The 13,308-nt window shown below is 34.8% G+C and overlaps 1 protein-coding gene across 1 annotated transcript in view; it reads left to right on the plus strand.

Moving 5' to 3' along the window:
* The window catches only part of CSMD1 (CUB and Sushi multiple domains 1), a 1,189,318-nt gene that overhangs the window by 1,116,129 nt on the left and 59,881 nt on the right, over window positions 1-13,308 (plus strand). Inside the window, exons 51-52 of the mRNA XM_054196719.1 lie at window positions 586-780; window positions 4,459-4,632. Of these exons, the coding sequence (XP_054052694.1) occupies window positions 586-780; window positions 4,459-4,632 (369 nt within the window). The remainder of the gene's footprint in view (window positions 1-585; window positions 781-4,458; window positions 4,633-13,308) is intronic.

The raw sequence follows: 13,308 nt of genomic DNA on the forward strand, positions 1-13,308 counted from the left end.
TCTGAAATACTAAAAGCAACAGAACTGAAATCACTCTAAAACTCTCTCTAAATGTTATCTTTCTTTTTTATGTCAAGTGTTCTAACCTGGAATGTAATAATTTTCCTGAACACCCACAGTGAACCATTTAATAGTAATTAGCATTTCAATGTGTGTTAACAGCATTTATGGCAACCTGTTTTAAGCACTTGTTAGAGCTTTCCTAAAGTGCATATCATGGATAGAAAAATAAAGCATCACTTGAGCATTTGCAAAAATAACATAGCATTACTTGCTTTCCCTTTTACATCCACTGTAGTCTGTGATGTGTTCTGTTTCTGCAATTTTTAAATAAATCGCATTGGAGAGCGTAACAGTATGTCATTGTTCCAGTGCATCTCACTAAATGAAAGTGTGCTACAAACTGCTGCTCAATTTGTAATACTCACTGTATGATGTTCATTGTTTTCCTGGAACTTGTATTTCAAAAATGCTTCTGGTATGCTCAATTTTACATTGCAATACTTCTGCCAGTAAGGCAAGACATATATTCTGTGAAGAAACTTATGAGTAGAATGCTAATATTTAAGTGTCTTTTCTTCACAGCTGTAACTTGCCCCGGCATAGAAACTCTGCTCTCAGAACATGTTGTCTGGAGACTGATTTCTGGGTCACTGAATGAATATGGAGCTCAAGTCATGCTCAGCTGCAGTCCTGGATATTATTTATTGGGTCGAAGACTCATACAGTGCAGGACTAATGGAACATGGAGTGTAGGCAATGAAAGGCCGAGTTGTAAGGGTAAGGAACATACTTGTTTACAGAATATCCTATGCTTTTTAATATATATTTTAATTTATAAATAGTTTAAACTTTTTTTAAAAAAATGCTTTGCTATCAGTCTCCTGTAAGTAATTTTCATTAACTTGTTGAAATCAATTACTTAAAACTTGTGTTTAAAGTACAACATATTTCATACAACAGTCAATGAAGTAGCATCAGAAGTTCAATCTGGATGATGACCTATGTCTGGATTTATTCAACTACATAGTGCATAAATATTTAGAGAATACTATGACGATAATGTTATTCCTTTAGAAGATTCCAGATTAGAATTAGATTAGAAGATGATATTGCCTTGATGTCTCAGGTGAAGCATGAAAACTGTACTGTTGGAGAAACATATATGTGAGCTTTTATAATGTCTTAATACGAAAGTATCAAACACGACATGAGCCCTACCTTTAGATGTTTAAAGATTTAGAGAACCTCGACATTCTCAGTGGGATCATACAGTTGTCAGGGGTGACAATATCAGTGTCTTAATGAATCCCCCCAGAAATTCATTTTTTCTTTTTCCAAGGTGTTACTTGCTTTGCTTGAGGGGATATTTGACACATCAGCTAGTTCTGCTACCCTTAAAGGAGAAACTTTTACTACATTATGGTAGTACTTACAGGCTCTCTTTCAATGCCGGGGCAACACAGAAGATCCCAGCATCTGAAGGAAAATGGCCAACTAACAGTCCTACCATACTGAGCAGAACTGGAAATAAAATGTAGGCATTCAGTTTTTCAGAGTAGTATGTAATTTCAGTGAGATATTCAAATTTAGTATTTCATCCTGAAAGAGACGCTTGATTTTCTTTTTTGAAAGAAAATAATTATTTTTTTTTAAATTCTAAAGACATTTGAATGGCTGTTCTGAAACAAGTTGAATCAATAAGGGATGGCAGCAATGTAGGAAATAATTCTTGGGATCAGGTGAACACTTTACTAAATTGTACCTCCTGTATTTTTTAAGCAAAGGGAACAGAATCATTCTGCTTTGTCAGACTCTGTTAAGTCTGCAGACATGTCAATAATCCTTTGTAATAAATGGCACGATATTGACAGCAGAATGAACATAAACATCAGATAGCTTTTCATATTGCAAAGAAATAGTTGAGCAAAATCTTCAGCATGATGTACATATTGTGAAAAACAGAAGAAAAAAATAATTTGCCTAAATACAATCTCCTAATACTATATGAGACAAATTACAGTATCTAAGATGGTAGATACTAAAGAGAACTTGAGAGAGATTCTCAACCTTCTTCAGCAGCAGCTGGAGGCTAGACAGAACACCCAAGATCTCAGATTTTACTGAATCACTCCCAAGGGTGATTCAAGTATAAGTTGACACAGTCTTTCACCAGTACTGGGAAGTGTGTGGCTACAAACCTAAGACATAGAATTTATAGAGGCAGTATTAAAGAATGATGGTAGTATAGGAAAAGAAGAACAAAGAGCTATGTACACCATTTAACTAAAAATAATAAAAATATTTATTTTTTAGAAAAGAAAAAAAATATTTAAGATGTTTTTAGAGCAAGACTGAGAGAGCTACCTATAACAGCAATCAGTACGATACATACATGAAAGCAATGTATTTGATCTTATCTAAATGATGATGGGCTGTGGAATTATTGGTTGGTTCTATTTTATTCCATTAGTATTGTTTTGGGAAAATTTCCTTTTGAAAATATTCAGTTGGAAAAATTAGGTGACTCTTCTATATCTTTTATAAACCAGTAAGAGCTACATCAATTTTCTTTTAAAATCTAAAACTAGTGAGTTTTTTATTCTGTTAACTGTAATTGTGCCCTTTTCCTTTTGTGCACACATACTAAAAAACCTGGTTTTGTATTTGTTGCCTAGTACGCAGCTACTGTTCAGCTGCTGAGAAGTCTTTGAAAACCTAGTTCTCGACCAGCCTCTACAATTGCAGAATTTTTGTGTAAGTAGAAAATAAAGGTGACCCATATGGGATGCAGTTAACCAAAAGCAAAGTATGAGGTCAACACAGAAACCCAAGGAGTTGCAGATTGAAGATACATTAGTTTATTTGTAAGACACGTACATTATTTTGCCCTCTGATAGAGGACTGATTAGGATTTAATTATGGCAAACTTCATCCCCCAAGAGATGTTCAGTAATACTTCCATTGAATAGAGATCATTAAGATCCAGAAATACACTATAGAGTATTTTGAGAAGTCTACTGTTTACTTTCTGTCTGTCATTCAAATGCTAAGGGTAGGTTATATAAAGATAGGTCATAGCTGTTCATATTTCTGAAGCAGCAGGAAAGCTAACTGAAACACTGATGATAAGTCATTTATATAATATTTATCAATACCTACTTGTGAATAGTATCTCTAAAGGAATTGCGAAACATCAATTTAAGGTGGTTTTGGATTAAGAGAGACCTAACTAGTAAATTTATTTTGTTTGAGAATATGCTAAACAGCTGCCTAAGAAATAACGAGATGGCTCATTATTCATGTAGTTTAGTTATTTTTAACTGGAATCACTGTAATTAAAAATAATAAAGCATTTGTAATATGTTTAGAACAATTCATTTTATTGCATTTTAGAAAAAAATTGGTTTTTTTAACATAAGCAGAAGTGTAATTAATATTCAGCATTAGCAGTAGAAGTTACAATGTTACACTACTCTACAAAGTACAGTAATGTGACTTGATTGTAGTTGAAAGGAGTCTCATCCACCTCTGGAAACCTTATGTGCATAAAAGACTTTGATCACATATATTCTGATTATGACTGAGTTAACTGCACAGTGGTATGTACTTCATTTTATCTACCCAATTCCATGTTGTTTTCCATAGTGAACCTTTTAAAATATGGAAGAATGTGGCCTTGAGGTTTCAGATAGGAAGTTTAGTTGTGTTTCACACGCTTTTGAAAGTAAATCCATGATTTATGTTAATATATAATAAAATACAGTTGAAGCTCTTGAAGGCATTAGTCTGCATCTTAAATTACATTATTGATATATTTTTCTAGAAACATGAGACATGACAGAACAGTTTAAATTAGTTCAATACATTCTTAAAAGGTAATTTTTCATGTGTTACTCATAATAGCTGTGGGTTGCAGCTGATGCTACAGGAGGTTTCTGTGATAATGGGTCGAGTCTAGCCTTAAGAAAAACCGGAAAATGTATATTTTTTGCAAGTATAGTACCATATATGTTATACGATTGTGAACAGTAGTGAAGAATAAGAAAAAAGACACTTCATAACAATCAAAAATACTACATGTTAAAAAAATAATATCTTTAAAGAGACATAACACTTAAAATGGCTGGGGAAGGTATATTTGAGGAGTGGCCAGGAATATGTACACATGCAATATAACTGCAACCTTCCCAGACATTCATATAATTCTCTTGTTTCAGAACTTGAAATAGAGATTGTGTTTAAACTGCTGTCAAGATGTGAAGATATCCTAATGAATTTTCAGACTTAGAACATGTGTTGCCAAATCAAGCATACTTTTAAGCTCTTACAGTGGAATACAACTCGTGTATTAACTATTATTACATTTACTTTTTAAGAAAATGTGAGGTGGTATATTGTCTTCCAGTCTAAGAAATTATGAAAACTATTTTTTCTGTTGTTTGGGTTTTTTCCTAGTTATCTCCTGTGGTGGTCTTCCATCTCCACCAAATGGAAATAAGATTGGAACCTTAACAGTGTATGGAGCTACTGCAATTTTCACCTGTAACACAGGATATACATTAGTTGGTTCTCACGTGAGAGAATGCTTGGCAAACGGTCTCTGGAGTGGTACCGAAACCCAATGCCTAGGTAAAAAACAAATTTCTGTTTTGTCGTATGTTTTATTTTATTTTATTTTGTTTTAATCAAACGGTATCAAGTACTAGATTTCAGATCTTATCAAGCAACAAAATTTTTAAGTAAATGAAAAATAAAGGTATCTTAAATACAGAAATATTGTGTACTAGCATATAACTTTTTATTAGAAATTAAATTGTATTTCATGTTGGAATGCTTTTTGGACCAAGAGGGTTTTTTAAGTGACTCGATTGCCCACATTTACGGTACTTTGATTTGCTTTGTGGAGCAGTCACAGGTGTGTGATGAAACTAAGCTGGAAGATGAGGGTCAGTTCAGGAGTATTCCTAATGCATTCCAAGTACAAATGAGCTTTCAGCATATTGAACATTCAGTTAAGGGAAGTAGACAACAGACAGCCCAAAGTAAAGCAAAACCAACACCCTTACAAACCCTGTGACGTATAGTTCAGACCTTAAGTTTTCAGCTCAACGCTTTCACACACAGAATCACACAGAATGGTGTGAGTCATTCTTCAGATCCACTCATATTGGTTTGCACTCCTAGTATAGACATAAGAAAACCATTTTCTTTTTCAGTCACCTTAGAGGCTCAGCAACAGGTGTATTCCTGGTTGTGGACAGTATATTTATTTCTAAAATCTTTTATTTGCTTTATTTGCTGTCATTTTGCAGATTTCCTTCTTGCCCCACAGGTGAATGCTCTCAGTTGCTCTCAGGAAAGGAGGAATCTCTTTCTTCTCCAAAGTTCTACCTCACTTAAAAAGCAGATTTCTTCTCAGCTGTGTAGCGAAATCGTTTTAGCAGAAGGCGTAGTATTCCAAGCCTATCCAGTACATTTTAAATAGAACAGTTTAACCACCTGTCATATGCAAGAATTTAATTGTTTTACAGAGGAAATAATTAATTCATTGTGAAAAAAAACTCCAAAACAACTGGAGTAACTAGTATATCATTATCCCCAATTTTGCTGTTTTTAGCAGTAATGAAACAGTAAAACCATTCTTTCATAAGGAAATAGTAGGAGCTGCAACATGGATTGTCAGAAATTATTCTCTATCCAGAACTCACTTGTAAAATTTTCAGGTAGGCTAGAGCAATGATTGACTAATTAGATGCATGTCTAGCAGTAACATTTGACTTAAACCTTTTAAATAAATTATGCTGATTAATTTCCAAGTTATAAAATCCCTTGTCCTCCTACTCCATAGAAACATCAAGTTTTTTAAAAGTATATTAACATGAAAATTTTGCATGTGAAAAATAAAATTTCGGTTATCTTCCTCTGACCTTGGTGTCTTCAAAACATCCCATTAAAAGAATATGGATAGATATGTTTTGCAGTGTCATGAAGAACAACATACTTTCGTCCCATCAGAAGAAATGAATTCAAATCAAACCTGAAAAAAACATGTTTCCAAGCCTCACTTCTAAAAACCTTCATGCTGTCTGAAGAATCCCTGATGTTGTCAATTCCATGAACCAAATCAAAATAAACCTGACATCTCCATTTACAATAAGTCAGTGTCAATATGTATCTGTGAGAAAGAACTGATAATGAAAGGTTGCTGAGCATCCTTAGACACCTGAATCCATTCTTAACTTTCTAAATATCAACAGTGTTACTGTCTTTCTGTGTTCAGATAGACATATATATGACCTTTGGTATATTAGGTTGCTCATTACCTTATAGAAATAAGTGATAAGTAGGTGGTCTGTCCTGTTTTGCATTAAATTTCTAAGCAGTTACTTCATAGTACCATCACAAAGGGTATTTGCAGCTATTGAGCTTTGAGTTCATACTCTCACCAGGGTGCAAAACTGAACAAAATAGCTAGAGTTCCCCTGAGCAAAACATAGAAAATCCAGAGCTGCATTTTAAAACACAGCAACATTCCCCTGGTAGAATATATTAAAATAAAAGAAGAACATTTGCATCACAATAACCAGGTGTGATGGCACCATATAACAACTCAATCTTGTCTTCAAAAATCAATTTTCAAGTATCATAAATTTCATCTTAGCAGATTATTAAGAAAAAGGAATAGCAAGTATCATTAGATAAGCACAATTTTTACTAGTGTCAACATCCTGCATTTCTGGAGATCTTTAATGCCTGAAAATACTTTTAGATAAAATATTTTGAAACAAGTTGCAAGTCACAAGACAGTAATGTACTAACAGACAAAAGTATAATAATCTAACCTTGATGAAAAAGAATGTGGAGTTATCAGATGCATATTAACTCTATTCTTCATCAGTGTAGAACAGACAATTTGGTGGGGTACAGTCAAATACAGAAATGTGGGAGTCTTTTCTCAGAGACAGGGATAAAATCACTTGCCGTGTTGATTGCCTTTTCTTCTTTCAATTCATATACTAGGCTGCATCAGCAAGGAAAATGAAGACAGAAAAAATAGCATAAGACCATGTAATTCAGATCTGAATTAAGATTTTAGAACCTTTGATCATGTATTCCTGATTGATTCCTTCATTTTGCAACAGTAATGTTTGTTATTACAATTTTTGTGAAGATAGTGTTACGGTATGTCATCTCTTAAGATATGCAGTGGTCAGTAGTGACCATTGTCTTATAGAACTAACCTAGCTTCTAAATGGCAGTTTGTTATTAGTAAGTTCCCAGCAAGATGTAATTGTTTCTGGCAAACTTTGTGAAAAGGTAGAACACTTCTCTGGCTTGATACGTATTCAATTTCAGACACTTTATTGTTCAATTTAAAAAACGCTGTCATCTTGATGTAGGAAATAAATGGGTTGTACTTTAATTACTACTTCTTTTGATACTTAGAGAACTCAAGGAGTAAAATAAATATTTTTCTACCTAGGAAAAAGAATTCCACTGAGTTACTGGTTAGGGGAATGCTATGCCTCAGCATTACCTTTTCACATACATAAGTTCATCAGTTCCACAGTGGAGCTATATAAGAGGTTCGTATGTGAAGATAAATCAGCTTTCTGATGGTGTCAGGTTATCCCTAGACTGAGGCTGACCAACAAGATGCTGGAACTGCAGCTGTGAAGATCCAACAGCCCCAAATTTGTGTGTGTAGGAGTATTTTCCTCAGCCTTTTCTTCTGTTGCAAACTTGCAACTACACTGTAAAAAAAAGAGCTATTACCTCTCATTTTTTTGCAGTATGTTATACCATTCATTGCAAGTGTAGTGCCTGACAGCTGTGTATAATAATTTCAAGCATAAAGATATGTGTTAGCATTCATTCATTTTAACTAACCTAAAAAAACACTTCATCATCTGATCAATAATAATAGCATTTAGTACTTATGTACTGCTTTTCTTTTTTGAAAAGCTATACACACAGGATAATTTGGCTGCCAACATATATGAGCTAAATAATGTACAAATCTCAATGGATTCTGTTTGTATTGTAAATAACTCTTGCCCATAGAAGGCTGGAAAAGATAATTTTTTTTCTCCTATTCTGACTTCTGAGAAATATATTTTACCACTGAACTCCCCAGAAGATTAACTGTCTACGGTAGTCACAAATTTACATTGAAATAGTGTAGGTATGGAGAAGAACTGATCAGTACAGGACTTAGACAGTGAACACTACCAGTTTATTCTCAAAGTCAGTTTAAAAACTACACACTGTGAAGCTTTTAACTCTTTGGGAAATGGCTAATAAAGTTGCATAGATCTCATAGTTAGGAAAGACTATCTCTATATATAGCTTGAATTTCATTTTGTATGAATTCATCGTTTTCTTCTCCAGGAGTGGTTTGCTGTTGGTTTTCATCAGTTTCAGTTTTTTACAAATCCACATTGAAACTGGTCTGCATTACTATTATCTTATCCCCTTGGTCACAAGTAGTAACTATTTTTTTTTTTTCCACCTGACTGTCTGCCTTTTAAATGATTTGTACAGATCTATTCCCACTTGTAATGAAAGATTTCCTCTTGCAGGAGCTATTCCTGCAGTAAGAGCAATGCTTGTCTTATGATACTTACCAATATTTTTTCTAAAAAATTTGATGGCCTATGGTTTCTAGTTGATGTATCAGATTGATTGCATTGCTGAATGCAGCCATGTGCTTAGAACTGTTAAATGCATGGATCTACGTCACTAGACAAAAAAGATCACATTTAGAGCTGGAAGGTTGTTAATCACTATTTAGTCTTTGCTGTTTCAAAATCAGGCAAGCTCTGTAGTGCCAAAAATACTGCACAGCTCTGAGTGTGAAATTTGAGTTACCATGCGCATGCTGCAGAAGATTGTATTTCTGCTACTAAACCTCTTTCTGCCACTCTACATTCTCTTACATAAGGGATATTCACACCATGTACTTTAGGCACCTTATTTAGATGCAATTTAGAGTACAATCTAAGGTCCTGAATTCCCAACAAGGTCAATGGAACTATGCAGGCTCCTCCAGAGAGCAATTCAGGAAAGGTAAATTCTTAAATTTTAAAGCTAGATGATGAGAATGCCACCAGTTCTATATTCCTAAATTTCAAGGACAGCATGCACCAAATTTATTTCAGAGGTGCCTTTAGGACTTACCTGAAGCCTGTAAAAATCAGGAAGCAAACACCCAGGGAGCTCTGAATGAGCCTTTCCGTTTCAAAGGAATGATAATGAAACACTTTTTACCTACGCTGTACCTGTATAAATGTAATTCAGGGCAGCTATAGATGAAAATAGGTATCACTTGATGTTACCCACTGGTCTGTGTAGAGCCAATTTATGATTTCAGGCCAGCTGAGTACACTAATTTCTATATCTCAGGAAAGAGTTTGTCAAATCCTTATTATTTGTCTCAAAAGAACGCTAAAGCCAATGACTGTAGTTAACGAGTCCAAGGCTAAATATAAGACCTAAGTCTTCAGGTAGTTAGTATTATATGTATTTTTTCATAGTTGTACAAGGATAAATATGAATTGTTAGGCAAGATTTTTTTCAATTTAACTCAATTACTCACACTGCTGATATTTCATATCTGTTCCCTTTTTTCTCTTCCAAGAATAATTGCACGTATGGGTCACAAAACATGTTTGTGTGCATGCTTTGTATATGTGACTGACCATACCTACATGTAGGGTAGATTAAATAGGAAGCATTTAAGGGTTTCCTTAACTCCATGTCTATTATTGGTGGCATTTAATCATCGACAAAAGGGTTTTCCTGAATAGATATTTATTCCTGACTTTCTATGACTTTCAGGTGCAAAATTGTACATCAACAAATCAAGGACATACTTTTGATCTAAATTTAAATCTAAACTACTTCATTCCATTTTCATGTATTTTTAGCATAATTTTTTTTTTCCAAAAAAAAGTAAGATTAACATATCTTATGTAATTCTATGATATATCTAATTCTCTACATTTGTCAGTGTGGAAAAACACTGCTACTGACTGCTTGTGTAAAAATATCTGATCTTGTGATTGATAACTCCTAGGAAAACTCCAGTATGGTATTGTGATATTGGCTTATATTTCAAATTCTTATTAAAATAAAAGAATTATTTGTATCTTGTTTTCCAGGTGTGGTAGAATAAAACTACTAAACCAACCTTGAGCTATGTGAACAATTTCCTTAATTCTTGATAGCATATTTTATTAAAAAATCCACCAGCAGCCTCCTTAATATTCTTTTAATCTAATTTTACTTGATGGGAAAATTACGTACATTTTGTGTTATTGCGGTGCTCTTTCAGTTCTTGAGTTATTGGAATATTAAATATAAATGAGTCAAAACTCCCAGAAAAATAATTAAATCCACTAGCTCGAATGATCTGTAAATGAAATGACTCACATAATAAGTCCAGCAACTTGTTAAACCCCCGTTTAAGAGAAAGTGCATAATATTTTGTATTTTGCGTTATGCCAGTTGGCTCATCTCAGCTTGCTTTCTTCTTGAAATTTCTTGTGGTTCCCTGTGTTTGGCTTCAGTGCGGCAACTGCTTTTCAATTCTTCACTATTTTTGTCTAGAAAAAAATTTTAAAAATCAAATGTATTTCATTCTATTTTGTGTAAATACAGCTTTTCTCTTCCCATTTTTCATCTGTTTCATAGATTTCCTTTCCCAAAATCTGCGATTTTTCCAATTGCCTGAATATTTAGGGTCGTGCAGAATTATTTTCTTTAGGAGAAGAAATTCTCATGAAAACTGAGCTATACCTCTGCTCTAGTACGTGGTTCATCTAGGCTGTAGAGTAGGCATACTATGGATTTGTTACTCCTGGTAGTACAGTTGGGGGGGAGAGATGATACAGCAGTAGATGGAAACAATTAAGGAACTACTCAAAGAAACTGAACTAATATCTGTGATTTCACTGTATAAGTCTGAGGTGATGGCATATGTCATTGTGAGGCCGCTTTCTACCATTCTTGAAAGGTGGGAACAGCTGCAACTACTGAAAAAAAAACCCAAGTATAACATTGATTTCCAAAGAAGGCAAGAGGCTAGCTATTTCACCTCAGTCCCTAGAAAAAATGAGGGAGCAATTATAGGGAACTGCCCATTTCCAGGCATAACAAGAAAAAAACCCAAGAAAATAAGAAAAAAAACCAAGAAAAACAAGAAAACAACCCAAGAAAATAATTGGGAACAGACAGGATGGAGCAATCAAAAGCAAACATTAATAATCTTACTGCCTTTTCCGATGGCTGTCTCATTGGATGTAGGTTTCAGTAGATTTCAGCAGTAGATTTCTTTCACTTTGTGTTACAGCAACACTTTTAAAGCAGTCTGCAGTAGTATCCTTGTCGCCAAATTTAGAGGACAGGGACTGGATGGGGGGACTACAAAATGAGTGGAAAACTAGTTGAACCACCAAACTCTGTGGATAGTGTTCCATGATTCAAAGTATGACTAGGAGCCAGTGGATACTGAGGCCAGCACCATCCAGCCTCTGTCAGTGACTTGGATAACAGGTTGGGGTGCAGCCTCAGCAAGTCTGAGAATGACACCAAATGGTGGGAGAAGAGTTGATATGCTGGATTGCAGTACTGCTAAACAGAGGGACCTTGAGAATCTGGAGGAATGGGCCAACAGGACGCTCATAAATTTCAACAAAGACAAATGCACAATCCTGCACTTTTCCTAGAATAATGCCGTTTGTGAGTACCAGCTTGGAACTGCCTGGGTAGAAAGAAGCTTTACGGAAAGCAATCCAGGTGACCTAGTGGAGAGGCTGAAAAGGAGTTAAAAATGTGGCCTTGCAGTAAAGAAGTTCACAGACTGGACTGTATGAGCAGCAGTGTAGTCAGCGGTCATGGTTATTATTTCCTCTTCAGCCCTCATGTAGAAAACTGTGTAGTTTTTGTGCCCTCCACCATACAAGGGAGATACTGTAAACAGACGCAAGAAGGACCCATTAAGGGGCTAGGGGCTGAGGTATGTGGTAGACAAGGAGAGGCTGAGTGGGGCTAGAAGAGAGAAAACAGTAAGGGGGATCATAGTAATAATTTGGACTGAGAACAATAGGGTAAATTATTCCATGAGACATTTCAAAGAGAAAAATATGGTTTCGATGTCATTGTTACTCTCGTGCCGTACTCCCTGTCAGGGGAAGAGTAGCTGTGTAAGAAGGTGTGTATGAAAAGCTTACATTCATACTTTCTTCCACGGATTTACAGAATATCAGAATGTCTCATTAAAGACATCAGCAATCCTACAATTAAGATTACATATGAAAAAAGTAGTCAAGTGGCATGTTTTTTACTCTTCTAGGGTTTTAGAAGAGGTATTAAGTGTAAATGAAATACACTGTCTGGCATTATTAAAGGCGCTTTAGTAGAAAGCAGATTCAATCCCAAAGAAGCTAAGTTACAAACAAGCCTGCTGTTGATGGATACAGCCTGTATGAAACATATCACACGCCTCCCCATTCTAGCAGCAGGCATGAGCCTCAGGTCCCTGTCCTCACATCTCAAAATGAGGACTTAACATAGTTTCAGATGAAATTGTTGCCAGTTGTAATTAATCAGTGTCATCCAAAAAAATGAACTTTTTTCCTCCTCTTTAATCAGTAAAGAGAAATAGTTTCCTGCTTGGCAACTGTGTTTTCAAACAGAATGAAGAATCTAGAGAGAATAAAATCATTACTTGGCTTCCTTAATGCCAAGAGTGCTATTACCCTGGAGTAATGTGTTCTGTATTGTGTAACGGCAGCCGATATAACTGAGGAAACAGCGCTGGTAGACGTTCGTTCCTTTTCGTGCCTTCGTACAACTGGAGAAAACGTCTATTTCAAAGCATACCGACCATATTGGAAAGCAATATACAGAAGAGTTTATTATAATTTTGACATGAATATGAGTTTATAAGCACAGAAAAGCATTAAATATCTCAGTTTATCTAAGACTCAGCTGAAGGTAACATAAAGGTGATTATTATTTGGAAAGAGTAAACACAAAAAACACTTTTTATGATTTATTACTAAAAGCCATTAATAAATAAACATGAGCTTAATTGTAGAAAGTGGAGCTGAATATTAGGAAATATTTGAACATAAGAAAATATACTTAGCTGTAGAACTGTTTTTTTTGTTTTCAAGAAGTCTGTGTAGAAATTGCTTTCTATCTTGCAGGCTTCAAATTAGACTAGAGAAGATTTCTATTAAATATAAACATAAGTAGTGGACTAAATAACATTGTAAAGCTAATATAGCAAAGTGGGAC

This window comes from Rissa tridactyla, chromosome 3 (genome assembly GCF_028500815.1).
Source record: "Rissa tridactyla isolate bRisTri1 chromosome 3, bRisTri1.patW.cur.20221130, whole genome shotgun sequence".
Taxonomy (NCBI): domain Eukaryota; kingdom Metazoa; phylum Chordata; class Aves; order Charadriiformes; family Laridae; genus Rissa; species Rissa tridactyla.